Genomic DNA, 16,159 nt, shown 5'->3' on the forward strand with positions numbered 1-16,159 from the left:
GTTTTCGACCTGCAGTTTCTCGTTATCCGGATTTCCCGTTACGAATTTTTTTCCGGCTTAGCGGAATATTATGTGCATACGATCCGAAAGTGATATCGTGTGCGAGAGCTACGCACTGAGATATGCGGATTTTAAAAAGAATCCGTAATGCTGCGCTCTCTGATGGTGTACGGATTCCACTGGGATCAGGTGTATTTTTGAAAATATGAAAACCAAACTTCATGCGGAACCTCTTTCATTCGCAAACACGGGCTCTGTGCTTTTTTCTTGGAACAAGTATATGATTTTCCGTATCTCTATAGATTAACACCGGCACTTAAAAACGCCCCTTCGAAACCACGTTCGGCCCACTCCTTTACGGTATATGTCAAAGAGACCCGCGCGCGCTTTTATATTTCACGCGGCCAGTTTAATATGTAAATATTTTGAAAGCTTTCTGAAAGCCTTCTTTTTTCGCGCGAAACCGGCGAGATATCGCAAATTTTTTTTGCATAATTCCGTTCCTCGTGACTGTCATTCGCGCTCAAACGCGAGGATATAAAAAATTTGCAAAAACTCGCTGAAATCCATAGGATCAATGCATTGCCGTCGCGCACTTCCCATCGGATAGAGCCATATCCCCGTCGTGTCTACGACTGATAGTAGTAGTAGCAGCAGCAGTGTCTCTTTTTCCAGAAGCGTCGATAAACGCTGCACGCGCGGCCTCTCCCTTCTTGGCTAGCCGACAGCAGTCTCGTCGGCGCCGGAGCGGACGTCCTCCCCCGCAGCATCCCTCCTCTCGTTCATACTCGTGTGTGTGTGTGTGTGTGTGTGTGCGAGGCGAAGCCACTCGCATTTATGGGGAGGAATAGCGCGAAAATAAAACGCGCCGCGCCGAGACGTATAAAACGGAGCGCTGTTCCGGCCGCGAGCGATACTCGCCCCCTCCTCACAGTCGAGGCACATAGAGTGTATATATAAGACGACTCGCCTCCGGCTCTGATGCGTGAAGCTACTCCCGATTAAGGTCCTGACCTCGATTTTTTTTCAACGCGCCCTCTGCGATTGTTGCGGGAGCTGGAGAAAAGAGGGCGACAGATTGAAGGGTTGCGATCGACTTTTTTTTTTGATAATTATTGTCGAGAGACGCTTTCGGGTATCGTATCTCGCTGCGGGAGCCGGGGATTGTCTAGGAATGAAAACGACGCCACCGCTAGCTCGTAATTGAGAAGAGGCCGCTTTGAATTCGAATCTCCCGCTCTGGATTTTTCCGCGAATACATAGTTCCGTTCCGCGAGATTGCAAAGGACAGTTTTTAACCTCGCCGTCGTGTCGCTTAATTGCCCGCTAATTGGCTGTGCCGTGTACAATAGGCGCGCGCTCGACTCGTAATTGGCGATTGATGGCGTGCTCTCGAGTGCGAATAATTACATCATCGCGTAAATAGCAACAAAGCCGCTCTCGTTAATTCTATAAACGCATCAGCGTATGAAAGTTGCAACGCGCGAATCGATTCACAGAAGCAATTATAGCGCGGGCGAGAGCATCGAGTGCACCTCTCAAAAACAGCTCGAAGCTCGCGCGTAACAACCGCAAAGTTCGCTCTTGCTCTGCGCATCAGCGAGTGAGCGCGCCTCTGTCTCAAAATTCGCACCTCACTTTATATACTACACACGCATCAGCGTCGAATCCCGAGCAAGACACGAGCCGTAATGAGTCCCGGGCCCACTTACACGTTGCGGCGTATTTATGAAGACTAATAGGCGCCCGCGCGAGGCAAGTTTGCCAGGCTGTACTTAAGCGCGCGAGCGCTATTATGCGCCGCTGGAAAGTATTAAACGCCGAGATTTCAGCGCGAGACAAGTGTGCCGCTCGGCTGGAATGAGAAGCAGCGAAGCTTTATGACAGGACTATACACGCCGGCGTCTCTCTCGCTCTCATTTGAATACAAGAGGCGCACGCGCGCGCGGGTTATAGGTCCCCTGTTTTTATGGTGTACAGTTTCTGACAAACGATTACAAATTGCGCGCGCCCGGGCCGATGTGTTTCTTGGCGGCGTCGGCTTCGTCTCGCAGCTCCGGGATGACGGATGTTTTTTTTCGTCTGCGCGAGAGATCGAGCGCCCACGCGACTTTCGGCGCCGCCGAGTTTTATCGGAGACGTGTTTGCGCGCGAGCGGCGGCGGGCCAAGCCGTTCCCTTTCTCTCTCCGCTTACGTCTATCTCTGGCATTCGAAAATCAAGCCCGGCTTGATTGATCGCTCTCGGTGGAACGCCTGGATTTTCGTAGTTTTTGTATAAGGTTAAATTCGGAAATAAAAGTATATAAGTTGTTAATTGCGCATAGGATTTAATATCCATGTTGTACGAATCGAAAATATCGTATGATTAATTGGACACGTTCGGTAACGATAACGGACCGGGACATGAAACATGTAGCTTTTAATTTGGTATTTCGGTGCCCGATAAGACGCATTAGGTTCGAATCTAGGCACTCACTGCTCAGGATGTTAAGGCCCCTCATACGCACTTATATCAAATCTACTCACTTCAAACCCACTGATACGCTCGATTAATTAATGCAGATGGACGTTTCTTGCTCTGGCGGCGAACGTTAGATAAGCCGAGTTTAAATCCATCATAATAACTGTGAATCACCGAAACACGCGATATGATTTTCATCATTTCACTGCGCGCCGACCGACAACTGTACACACTTTCCAGAAAGAGGCGAACGTAATGAAAATGCTCGCTAACCGGATAAAGAGCTCGCTCGAATATTTAAAAGAAATAACCCACGCATGCGCGCATAGCTCTGTATAGCTACCACCTAATCCTCGAAATAATCCCGAGCATCTCCTGCATCTTTGAACAGAGCCCCGCATACACGCTCTTCTTTCTTTTCCGCCTCTTTATTCCCCGACAAATCCGAAATTCGCGCGCTCAAAAGCGAGCTCGCGGCTCAAAGAGCGCGCGGGACACGCGTTTGTTCAGACTTTAAAACGAAGCTCTCGCGAGCCTACGACGCGCAAGTATAAACAGTATTCAAGGGGATGCTCGTCTACCGCTCGAGAGGATTCTCTCGACCGCCGCGTGAACCCGGGACTTGGTGCGCCGGATTACTTATAATTCATGACACGGCCTTTCGCTGTATATCGACCGCGCGCGCCAGGATATATGAGAGCCGCTCTCTGTGTTGGCGTCTGCGCTTCGTCGAGGAGCGAAATTTTTATTCGACAATTTAACGCGATACCGAATAAATCATCGTTTGCATTACGAAACCACCGACAGTCCAAATAATTTCCGCCAATCAAATGCGCAAAATCCCAGCGCTTCCCGTCGCACAACAAATAATTCAACCAACTCTCTCCTCTCTCCCCCTCATTTCCGGAAATTCGCTCGCGCATCAGGAAAAACAATTTTCTCTCGTCAAAAGTGAATCTGAAAATCCGTGTGGTGGCGCACGTTTATTTTCCCCGGAATAAAATCAAATCGAACGAAAATTTACCTCCTATATTTTCAATCAATTTCACACGCGAGGCGTGAGCACACAGAAAATTTAACCGATTAAGCGCATCACCAACGGGGACGCTCGATTAAATTGCATCGGAGCGTCGCGCGCCGCACGTTTACGCTCATAAAATTACGAAATCGAAAATCCACTGTTTTTCGCAACCTACGGCTGCGTGTCTGTGAATAATGAACGAGCACCGTCGAATCTGTGGAAAACTTGCGTTTCCGTCGCAGCGTGCATAGGTGTTGCAGCCTATAATTAATCAATATCGAGTTATTAATTGCGGAGGGAAAGAGGCACCGGGCGGCGGTCTGCAGCTGCATCAGCGGTGTAATTGATTTAGCGCCGAGGTGTGCAGCCGCGATCGAGTCTGATAAAAGCAGCCGGTCCCCAAGATAATAGCAGCGACGGCTCGAGAGTCTTTTCGAAAAATTAATGAACCCGCGAGAGCTTGTTTCCTGTTGCGCCTCTCTTTATCGAGTTGCGCCGGCCTAGAGAGCTGCTGCAGTTACATTTTATACAAACACTTTTTTCCCCCAACTCGCTCGTCCAGTTATGGACCGCCTCGAGGGGCTTTAAATTCTGCGCGCCAAACTGCCGTACGAAAGCGAGGCTGAATTATGGCGCGCTTAGTGACCGGACTTGATTTAACATCTGCCTTTCAATCGGTGTAACAATGCGTTCGATTGCCGTTAATGGGATTTACGTCCGACCGCGGTTGTAGCCCCTCGTCTTCGATGACAATGGCGCGACGTTTAGGTGTGTGTGTGTGTGTGTGTGTGTGTCGCGTCGTCGATAACAACTTGTTGTGTCGCGCTAATCCCTTCGACCCAACGATACCGAGAGGGCTGAAAATTTCACGAGTACATGCAGAGAAAATGTAAACAAGGACACTAACCAATAGTAGAAGGCAGCGCATCCTGACGTCTGGCTTTTTTCGGGCTGGTTGTCCTCTCTGTCGCTAACAGCGATTCATCTCTGCAACAGAAAAAAAAACGGGGGATCGTTGAATTATACACGTTTTAACCAGTGATTTTAAGCATTAGGATAACATTTTCAAAAGAAAAAATCCAAAGCCGACCATCAGCAGCTGTTTACTGCGGGGCGAAATGAAATTCCGCGAGAGTTGACATCCGGCGGTGAACGAGCGTCGACCGCACACCAAAGTGGCACGTGAAAAACTTTTTGACCCACGCCGGCGCATTATACGTATTATACCAGCAGTTTACGCGCGTTTACACGCTCGGCGCACTGCAATTGAATTGTTTTTTTTTCTCTCTGCCCCGCGGCCGACCGAATACACCTATGTCACTCTCTGTGTGCGCGCTTGTCGTGCGTCGGGTAGTGTGTTTGCGAAGCAAATGTTGATCGATGGTTTTTAACGGCCCGAATGTTTGGCTTACACATACGCACTCGGCCGATAGATTAAATTTGTTTCGTTATTCCACCGTGTTCGGCTTTGATTAAATTAAGACGCGAGTTTTTCAACGTCGACATAATAAGACGCAGCTTCGACGCATCGGTTTTGCGCGCGCTAATTCGAAAACTACACAACCAAATCAGATTCGCGCCTGGGATTCTGGCAGGCGGTGTTAATTGAAAGCAGCGTCTAACTTATTCGCCAACGCGCAAAGTTGCTTAATTAGCGCGCGTCCCCGTTTTATAGGCGACGGCGGCGAGGGCGGTCCAACTATACGTCGCCGTGAGAGAGCTATAGTTCCGGCGAATTTTACGCTCATATCCACTGCGTCGCGTGCATTATTTGCTTAGAGCCGTGTCTTTCGCGCCGGCGCTACTCCTTGGGGTTATGCAGATGCTCATTAAGTGCGCCGACCGCCGATGGACCGACTGCCGGCGTGAGCGGAAGTCCCGTGTGTGTCTGGCTGTGTATACGATGGAGTTGCCTCGGGTGCTTGAATAATTGATTCGAGCTTTTTGCCTAGCACATGGCTGCCTGTTGACTTTCCAGTTATCGCGTATAGGCGTTCTTTTGCCGTGGAATTCGAGTCTCTGATTCTCCATGGCACTTATTAGCATTTGTAATTCAAATGCGATTCTCGATATCGTTATATTCCGCTCGTATATAATTTGAATATTTCATCGAAACTGATAAAATGGAACGTAAGCGCGAATACCTCTTTTTCGAAGCTGATCTTCGATAAGCCAATAAATTAATAATTATACCGATCCGTTTCCATACACCATTATGCACCGAGTAATTAATTCCAACCCACGTTATTTTTCATCAGCCGCGTATCTAAATCACACTCGCGCAGCAGACCACCAAGACGATCGCTGGCCGAGAATTAATCAGCGAGCCGCGAGTAAAAAAGCAAACGAGCAGCCCGGCGTTTCGGCGAGACGCGAAATCATCCTATTTATCGGGCTTGTTCGCGCGCTTGTAATAAGCGCGGCAGCTTCTTCTCCTCCTCTTCCGCCGTGCGCTACCGAGAGAAGAAAAGCTGGCCGAGCGCGCACGCGAGTGGAATGAGATTGTTGTAAAGCCTTTATAGCGGCGATAAAAGCGCCTCTCGTTCTCTACTCCGCGCGTGCACCCGCCGCTGGATCGTTCTCCAGCGCGACGACTCTGCAGACCTCGTTCGTGTTCCACTTCTCGGTTTCGCCCACTGTTCTCCCGCCTCTCGATTTTTGCGCTAATCTTCGCGCGTTTGTTTATAGCCGCCCGTCGATTCGGAGAATAATCGCGTATCTGGTAGGATGTTTCCGAGGGAGAGTGCCAGCGAGCAGAGATTCTTTTGGCAGGCTCGGCGTCCAATCTCTTCGGTTCGTGCTCGCCGCGACGTCCCTCGATATAGGTATACATGTAAGCTACCTCTGCGCTCACAGGCCATGTACTCGGGCCCAGTTCGGAATTATAAGCGCGAAGAGTCTCGCAATTAAGATTGTCGAGGTCGATTGAAATCCGCGCCGAGATTGCGCACAACAAGCCCTCGCGAAACTTCGCCGTCAGACGAGCGAGCGTCTTGCAAAGTTTTGAATAAGTAGGTTGCGCCGCTGTGCCGCCTCGCCGGATTCCGAAGAATGAATTTTTCCCCAGCTCTGCCCTTCCCGCGAGTGTATTATTGCTAAACATGAACGCAGTTTAAAATTTTGATGGCACTCGTCTGCTCATCTCGTGTATACACAATCGAGAGGCAAGTTTTCCGGAAAAGCGGAACTAATTTAAAATTACCCCGCATTCGTCGGCTCGTTCAACCGACGGGAAATTATGACGGCAAGCAACTTCGTTTTTTATTTGGTGTACCGAGCGCGAGGCATGAACGAGTGAGCGTTTGTTATCGTTGCCTGGAGCTCTCGAAGAACTAACGCCGAAACTCGAGAGAGGTCTCTGATGTGTTTTTCCGACGCGCTTCTCTCATAAAACGAAAGTAAGACCGCTCTCTCTCTCTCTCTCTCTCTCTCTCTCTCTCTCTCTCTCTCTCTCTCGCGCTATTAAAATTCCGCGAACTTTACTGCGCGCGCGAACACAGTCGGAAAACAAAGGGATGCGAGATTTTACGGCGCGAATCGACACGGCGTAATAATGTTTTATGGTTTTAATGATACGCCGAGGCGAAACGACACGACTGACGTTGTACGGCAATCTCGCGAGGATGCGAAAGAAACACATCGGAGTAGTGCTGTATACGAGTTTGGGGAATCAATAACGTGAAATTTATTATTAGTATTTATCATTAGCGTTTGACGCCAGTCGTATTGCCAGACGTACATAATTATTCGCAGTCTCAATCGATGGATTATCAAAGCCCGGGATATATTTAAATAACAATACCGTGAATTGATTTGACAAGCGCTTTCGGTGTTATAAACCTCATTACCATCGGCTCTACATCCAGTCGATATCGACGCTGCTTCTCAACAAAGTTCCTCCACAAAAAATATAACTCGGCAATTTTCGGACAAACAACGGTCTCATCAATAGCCAATCAGACCACTAAACGAATGATCGAGGAATGACCCGCGGTCAACTGGCCAACAAGTGAGAAAAGCCAATAAACGAAAATCGCAATAAGGGCTCGGCTAACCGATCAATTACCGCGTAGAGCCTGCAGATTTGGCCAGCATCTCACACACTACTTGTGATATACAACTCAGCGCTGTATTCGCGCGGTTCAATTATCCTTTCCTCTTTTGCAATTACTCGACTCGGCGTCGGCGTCTCGCGCGCACGCAACAGCCGAGTTACGTAATGAAGCGGCGACGAAGGAGACAAACGGCTGTTCGAGGAATAGGAAATTCGCCGGCGTGTTAACAAAGTGCGCGAGCTGTTTACATATCGCTCTCGCGTGACGAAAAACATAACGGCGCCGCGGCGCGCAACGTCGTCGTGTCACACAAGGCGTCGCCGTCGGTGCGATAGTAACGGCCTGGCTGTTGTGAGCGATTTCCGCGGGCGTGTTCCGTCGCGCCCGGGCTTTGCCGCTAATTAAGTCGCAGCGTAGGCGGTGAGCGCTGCCCTCGCGCGTTTGATCGTTCGTGTTTGTTTTTTTTTTCTCGTCTTGGACGGCGTTGTGTTTTTGTACTCCGCGAGAAGCTTGCGGAAAAAATTGGATTCGGACGCTAATTGAGCGAAAGCGCGATACAACTTTACGGTCATACATACGGAGCCGCTAATTGCAGTCGGAAAGTTAGCACATTTTCGAATCACAAAAAAAGGCTACTTTTCCAGCAGCGAGCGTTGGCACGGATTCTGCCCGATCTGTGCATGTGCGCAGTGTAACACGCAACGTCGCGTCGAGATCGCGGCCAGCCTCCTAATGTCCGCAGCGAACTCCGGCACTTCATCCCCCTTGACGGCACTTGTCACTTCCGTGTACACATACTCCTCCACTGCTGAATAGACGGCTCGCGGAATACTAAGCGCCATTTGGCACACGCGCGGATATTTTATTTGCGCCTCGGGGAGAACTGCAGAGAGAGCTGGGAGAGAGGATAAAGACGGCCGAGAGAGCAGTAGTTGTCGCGGTCGACGCGTCACGTACGTGCAAGCTCATCGATTGAGATGCGGCCGACGGGCTTGTGTATTCCTTTTTCTTCTTTTTGTTATAGCTTGATGCGGCTTTTCGAGGGTCAGCTTATGCGGAGGATGGTATTTTAGATCGCGCGCGGTTGTATATTCTCGTTTTCAATGCCGTTATACATCGCAGTGCGAGCTTTTCCCGGAAATTTCATCCATATTCACCTGCATCGAGCAGCGAATAATTTGCAACGATCGAACATATGCAATACATTTCCTCGAAAAATGAACTACGCGGACGCAGTAATGTGTTTATACACTCCGCTGCATATTTATTCAACAACGAACGCGAGCAACAAGCGCGCGTGTATACAGCTTGTTCCCAGCAAAAACCGGCAAACAAATGCGGGGGACGACTCGCGTACATAACCGAGAGGGGAAGAAAAAAGACCGCAGACGTACAACAACCAACAGCGCGTCGCAAGAAACTCGAGCAGTGGCAAGGGTTCACGAGCGTGACGAAAAAGCGTCACGCGAGTAAAACTCGCTCGGCCGCGTAAAGAAGCCCCTGGTACCCTCCGAAAGTTCTCCCAGCAGCGGCACACCAGAGACTCGTCCCCGAGGTTGGAATTCGGGGCGTAAGCGTTTCACGCTGATTGCTCGCAAATTGCCGGCGTTTTTCTCGAGACGATCGCGGAGAGGATCGTTGTGCAGCGATATGCCTCATTGACGGTGACTGCATTAGCTCGACTCGATCTCGTGCGCCCAGTCGTGATTGTGGCAGACGAAGATGTACTTTTCTAACATATTTTATGCCGAGGAGGAGAGACGGATTTTCGAAGACAAGCTGCTAACTTCGTTTGACTTTGATGTCCCTCCGCCTCGGTAAAAAGTAATCTCGGAATCCTTTCGCCGGAGCTCATCCGTGATAAATACGTTACGACGCGAGGATTCTCCTCGAAAAGTCGCGAGCTGATCATCCCCCACGTCTCTCTCGCGCTTCTTTTAACTACACTTGTTATTACTTTTTAACGGCATTAAGCCGGTCCCTCGCTGAAAATCCGTCGTCGCGTTAAAATTGAAAGGAAGAAATGGAGCCCAGCTCTGGATCTTGTCCGAGCGAGTTAATCTAGGCGCCTACGCGACGACCCCCGGCTCTCTCGCTATAGATACGTTCCCGGGAGATGTTTCGCTTTAATATTTCCAACTTTTCTCGACTCGCGGCGGCCGGCTCTCTTTCGCACGTGTATATATGTATCCAAGTGGGGGCTCCTCTCGCGCGCTGTGGGTTATGCCCCGGTTCGGTACGTGAGCGCGAGCCTCGTAGCTATACCCTCTCTCTCTCTCTCTCTCTCTCTCTGATTCTTCGGCAAAGTTATAATTAAACGGCGGCGCCGCGCCATCCCTGACATGACAGCCCTCTCTCTTTCTCTCCCTCCTCCTTCCTCTGACGTCAAAGCCAAAGCTGCGTTAAGCGCCGGGATGGAGCTGCCCTGCGTCTATATATGCGATGGCCCTCGAGATCAGTTTCGAGAGCGCGTTTTTATTGTCCGCGCAGGACCTTTTTCTCTCGGTGTTGATTTCACCGCGGGGCTATTATATCTCCGCTTTTGGGATACGATATAACGGAGCTGGGCAAATTTAACTTGGGAATCGGGTGCAGCGACTTTCGTTTGGCTTGGAATGGAAACTTATTAAGGATCAGCTGGGTTAAATTTGCGCTCCCGCGCGAGTCTTCGATAAATTCCGCGGAGTGCGATAATTGTTTCTAAATTTCGAGCAAATTTGATCTGGAGAGGCAAGCATGTTCCCGACTGCCAAACTTCGAGGGTAGAGAAAGAGAAAAAATAATTCAACTAGCTCGGAGGGATTTCGAGGAAATTAGGTCAAAGTTCACGAGTCAGCGAGGAAGATACGCGCGCGCGGGTCAGACGGGCCGGACTTATTCTACTTAGCAGGCGCCGTGAGCCCTTTCTATATTAGACATTCAAATCGACTATATACGTGTACATAAGCCCGGACCTACTCGAGCCTAATTTTTTACGCGTCATCCCATCATCCCTCTCTGAAAGTATACACGGCCACTTTCCCTCTCGCTCTCGAGCCTTGACCACATTCCGCGTCCCATAAACTAGCCGCGCTCGAGCTCGTCGTGCGGCTTTCAGCGTCATTAAGCCGGAGCCTTTTGCGCGCATATCCAGTGCTACACAAGAGTCGGGCCGAAAGAGAGGAGAAAGAGAAATCTCGTATTTATTTACCGCTAGCGCGCCAGCGCGGGGAAGATTGCGGGATTATCCGGTCAAAGTCCGGCGTTTGTTTATTCAAGTCGCGGCAGCGCTCTCTCTCTCTCTCTCTCTCTCTCTCTCGACCCTCTTACAAGAGTTGCCAGTTCTGCCGCCTGTGTGTATTAAGAGACGACGCCTGCGGAGAGAGAGAGAGAGAAAGAGGGAGCAGGAAGTTAATCGTAACAGCTTTCGCCGCGGGCGAAAGGGTGTGTATATACACTATATCCACGAGCGCCACTCTCGGTTATGTAATAAGAGCGCGTAAAAAGTAAGGTGATGCGAGAGCGGAGAGATGGAGGGCTAGATTATGACGGGGAGCGCGATGGGGATTACCGGTGCGGGGCGGGATATGAGGTGTACAGCCGGTTTTTCAGATTCTTCCGAGAGAATTCAATGAATCGAGCGAGCGGTGATTGATTGGGGATCGCGGCTGTTGAGGTATGTGTATCACGCGTCAACATCGCGGATTGATATCGACCTCCGAGGGGGAGCTGCTGACGAAATCCATTACAGAGTCAGCGCACACACTCGAAGATTCGATTCGCGGAAAATCAAAGCCTGCGCAGTTATGTATACATTCGAATTCAAACAATACACCTTCGCGCGCAACTCTTCTCGACGAGCTTAATCAGGGCTACGGGACACAAACTCCGCGCCCGGCTGAAAATTCCGAAAGAGATACGTATACATAAACACGATCAGGCAAACTTGATTGTGGGGGTCCGCCGGCTCTCTTCTCTCTCTCTCTCTCTCTCTCTCTCTCTCTCTCTCTCTCTCTCGATCGAGAGAGAGAGAGAGAGAGAGAATGTCCTGAAGAGTAAAACTTGCAGCGCTCGGAACTTTCCCCAAGAAAAGTTGTACGCGCGGCTGTTTGGCGATCGTTTCGCCGTTAATGCGGGCTGCTGCGGCGCTCGAGTTTAAAGAACGCGCGCGACTACACACGGTATAAAACCGCTAATTCGATGAAAGTTTATTTTCCCGCGCTAATGTCGTCAATTATGCGCTCGCGTCGATTTTGAAAAGAATCGGGCTGAAATTTTTATTCCACTCTACGTTTCAGCGCACGCTGAATAAATCAACGCGTTTACTCATTCGTGGAGTTTCTTGGATAATTGAGCCGCGGTGGTAAACAATTCAGAAGCACGTAAATTATTTCTCCCCGCGAGGAGTAAACTCTTGTTCGGCGCATATAAGGGTTTATTTTCGAGCTTGCATGTTTCGCGACCAGAAATTAAGGGGCGATTCGTTAGTGCGCGCGGCGCATTTCGAGTGAAGTCGTTGTGGCTCATTAAAAATTTGTCCTTTTTCAATTAGACAGCCGAATTACGTATACCGAGGAGATAGCCCGGTCGAGTTAAGTGAGCATTTGCATGCGATTACATAACGTGGGATTCTTGTGAAAGTGTGCCCTCTATCCCGGAGTTTCGCTCCTTTTATTTTTTTTCCTCTCGTCCCATCGGTCGACTGACTTTGATTTTAACAGACCATTAAAGCTCGCTATGGTGTCGGAGTTTGCGCGGTAATTGGCTTGTAGGAGGATGAGAAGGAATTTGAAGGGGGGAAAAATGTCTGATTATAAATTTGCATGAGTACATAGGGAAAGAAAAAAAAACTTATTGGTAAACTTCATTGACGTTACGGAAACTGGGGCATCTTGCCAAATCGACTTACAGTCACGACGCATTACGAGCGATATTCTTATCGTATAAATATATGCATCGGTGAAAAGGGACTTCGCGACGAGTTGGCGAATGATTAAATCAAGAGCCATATCGAGTCATAAATATTAATGCCGTTTTAAGTAAAGTACAATGGTATATTCTCGACCCGCCGACAACCCGGAGAGATTTAATCTTTTTTTAACGAGAGAGTTAAAAGACCCAAAGTTCTTAGGATCCTCCAGGCCGAGACGCAGTGTCAATATTGTACTAATTAGCAGGGGCGAAGCCCTTATAACTTTTCAGCGAGAGGCAATAAGCTCCATCGGCTCTGCTACGGTAATCCGTTGATTTTAGCATATTCAAAAAAAAACCGCTCGTTCCAAACGACCAACCCCCGAATTCGTGGAGAACAACCCAACTCGCGTCGCAGTTCACGCCAATCAAGCCAACTCGCGCAGCTGTGCGCGCGACTCGTCGAAAAGCGCTCGGGGATAGAGTGTGGACGCCGCTGAAAAAACAAAGCCGAAGCTTTTTATCCCGCCCCGGTCGGGGGGTCGCAACGAGAGCCAACTAAGTAGAAAACTGCCCGAAGGATAATTGCAGCGGACTCGTACAGTGCGCAGTAGCTCGTCGGCGAAGGAAAAAAAAGAGGCGAGAAGAAGGAAGAGGAGAGGATAAGGAGGAAGAGCCTCGTCGTCGACGGACGTGAGATATTTTTCCTTCTTTTTTTCTTACTCTCGCTTTGACCTCTCGTTTCTCACTCGGAATCGCGAGAGGGCTAATTTAACGAGCGCGGCGACGCTTCCTCGCTCCTTTGTTATACACGGCGCTACGAGAGCGGCTTTTCAATCAGCTCGCGAATTTAAAAGAAGCACAGCGCTTAGCCGAATTCCCATGCGGTATATACATAGCCGCGGTGATTTATCGGAGAGACTCGCCGGCGTCGCGGCGGCAAAATTATATCACTCAGCCCGAGAAGCCGCGCGCACATCTCGGTAATTAATAACAGCTTGAAAAGCGATTAATTCATCGGAAAAGCCATTAGTCTTAAAGCTTCCCGGCGCGGCAGGTTTACCGGAAAGACGCAAAGAACCTTTCCCGCGACTGTGTGTAGGTAAGCCGCGAGAAAAGGCGTTTTTCCGTCGGGGCAAAAATTGAAAAAGTCCATTCCGAAGCGAGTTACGAACTGGGACGCGAGTGTACTGTGACGAGCCTCGAGCCATACAGCCCGAATTCATCGTGTCGCAGGCGAAAATCTCGACGAAAGAGACGGAGAATCGAGAACACGCACGCAGTTGCGGCGCCAAAGGGGTGCCCGAGGATAAACTGCTGCAGGCATTTATAGCGCAGGATGAAAATGGACCGACGAGCGCTATAGCGCGGGAGAAATTATGCCGCCGTACGTGCACGTGTACGCTGTTGCTTCGCCCTCGTGCGCGCGGAACTTCGTTAGGTCTCGGGGCCATAAAGCCTTTTAGTTTGGACTATCAAATGTTTTCCACCAACTTTGAGAGTTACATTAGGCGAATAGCTGCGCGCGTGTTTGTTTGAGCAGGTAAACTCTTCTACCGGCTTTGCTTACATCTGCAACGTAAGAATTTTAAAAAATCGAGCATCAGTCATTCTACTCTCCCGATGTACGATTCTCTCCACGCGCGCAGGAGATGCGAGCGATGACTCTTAAAAGGTAAAACTTAATGCCGCTGCAGCAGCCGGGCTGTAAAATTGAAAGAGAAAACAAGTAGCTGCAGCAGCAGCAGCGCCGTTTGATCCTCGGGGGGAGGAAACGGGGCCGTCGCGCGCAGTGGAAAAGGACAAGACGAAGAATCCTCTCGGGGCACGCTCGCGAGTATGTAGGCCGAGTCGCAATATATACAGCCCTGCGAGTTTTATTTTAGCGGCTGCACTCGCGATGCAAATGTTGATGTTGCCGCCGCGAAGATTCGCGGTAGGTATACACTACGGCTTTACGACGACGCCGGCGGCGCCTTTTTCCGCGCCGTTTACCCCCGCTTGATTTAGGTTTATTCTTCGCCTCGAGTGCACTTTATACATACGCGCGGCTTTTATTGTTTCGCGACGCGTCGAGTTGCCTAATTTGTGACGGGCGCCAGCGACTTTTCTGCAGGTATAACATGGAGCGCTTTGGAAGCCTCGAACTAACTAATTCCCCGCGAAATGCACCGTTAAATCCCCAGCCACTGAGTACCTAAATAGTACACGAGGTGCATAACACTGTACAGGTTATTAACCGTAGCGCGTCGCTATCAAGCTTCTCGCGAGTAGTTGGTAGAGGTCCGCCGTGTAGGACTCGAAGGGGCTGCGGAGCTACTATAAAGTGACTGCCAGCCGACTCTTGGTCTCCTCTTCACCGTTTGAAGCGGCCGCTGCAGCGGGGCTCGAGTGGCCTGCTTTCGACGCTACTCTATACCGCTCTATACACGACGACACACTCTCCGGGATGCATTGACGCATGTGCGTGCGCCGAAGAGCAGTGTCTTGCTGTTCTCATTTTCGAAATTATGCCAGAAGAGAGACAATGATGCGACTCCTTAAAAATATCGTTGAAAAAACTAAAAGCTCGGTCGGGCACACAATTAAAACCGCGTTGAAAAAATTAAACGCCCCGAGAGCACACGAAGCTAATTAATTCCCTAGTTCTCCTTGAAAACAATCCGTGCAAAAAATTTCGACTGCTCATACGCACACACGCGGACGAGAAGCGAGTGTACTCACCGAACAACGAGCCGTGATGTGACGTGCGGGTACAAAAGCCGGAGAGGGACATGCACACACACACACACACACACGTATGAAGGAGGGACGACGTACGCGCGTATGAATTAGAGAGAAAGAGCTCCGGCAATAGAGACAGAGATGAAAGCTCACTCTCTCTCTCTCTCTCTCGAGGGCTGCAATAGGAGAGCGCTCGGCGCACACAAGCCTAGCCATCGTTGATTACGCGCGCGACATACACGCCGGCGAGAAAGAGCCGGGGAGTTTCCGCGCGCTCGCACGCGAAAGAGTATACGCGCAGACCGGCTGACACTAATTAAACGTCGTTAATAAAGCGGCCCATTATTTTGCGCATGCGGGCTTAAACTTGGGGATTTCGCCTTAATACAGCGCGGGCTCCTCGTCGCCCCGCCGCTGCTGTTTTTTTTCCTTCCTCATCCGCACTCCGCTTTGCAGCGGGCTGCCTCTCGACGTTTGAGAGAGCGAAAAACGACGCGGAAAAAGTAGGCGCCGTTTGAATTCCAAGCGCGTGCTCCGAATCAATTGAGTCGCGAGAGAGGCCATTTTTTACCTCTTTTTGTACACACACACACACACACACATACCGATGCAGATGCGGAAGAGGGGGCCGCGTTCGTTAAGGATTCTGGCGTTCGTTTGCCCTCTCTCTCTCTCTCTCTCTCTCTCTCTCTCTCTCTCTCTCTCTCTCGGCGCTGATTTCTGCAGGATTCGACCTTTTTTCCAATATATAACTCTGTTGAAAATCGTCGTAACGACGAGAGATATCCTCGTACGTGAAAATCGGATCCTTGCGCAGAGCTATGGTTGCGTAAGTTAGGGAAATGTCGATTTAATACCCCCAAGAGAAACTTGATATACATAAGGTATATGCGTACGCGGGAATAAAAGGTTGCGCAAGGAATCACGTTTCGCCGAGCGCACGAGGGTCGTTGTTATTCATCCTCCTTAGCTTCGCGACGTTTAGAGCCAGGCCGCATAGACTAATA

At 50.0% G+C, this 16,159-nt stretch overlaps 1 protein-coding gene across 1 annotated transcript in view; it reads right to left on the reverse strand.

Moving 5' to 3' along the window:
* LOC100122933 (protein madd-4) overlaps positions 1-16,159 on the reverse strand; it is a 113,781-nt gene that overhangs the window by 73,556 nt on the left and 24,066 nt on the right. Inside the window, exon 3 of the mRNA XM_016986963.3 lies at positions 4,391-4,470. Within this exon, the coding sequence (XP_016842452.1) occupies positions 4,391-4,411 (21 nt within the window). The 5' untranslated portion in view covers positions 4,412-4,470. The remainder of the gene's footprint in view (positions 1-4,390; positions 4,471-16,159) is intronic.

This window comes from Nasonia vitripennis, chromosome 5 (assembly GCF_009193385.2).
Source record: "Nasonia vitripennis strain AsymCx chromosome 5, Nvit_psr_1.1, whole genome shotgun sequence".
NCBI lineage: Eukaryota > Metazoa > Arthropoda > Insecta > Hymenoptera > Pteromalidae > Nasonia > Nasonia vitripennis.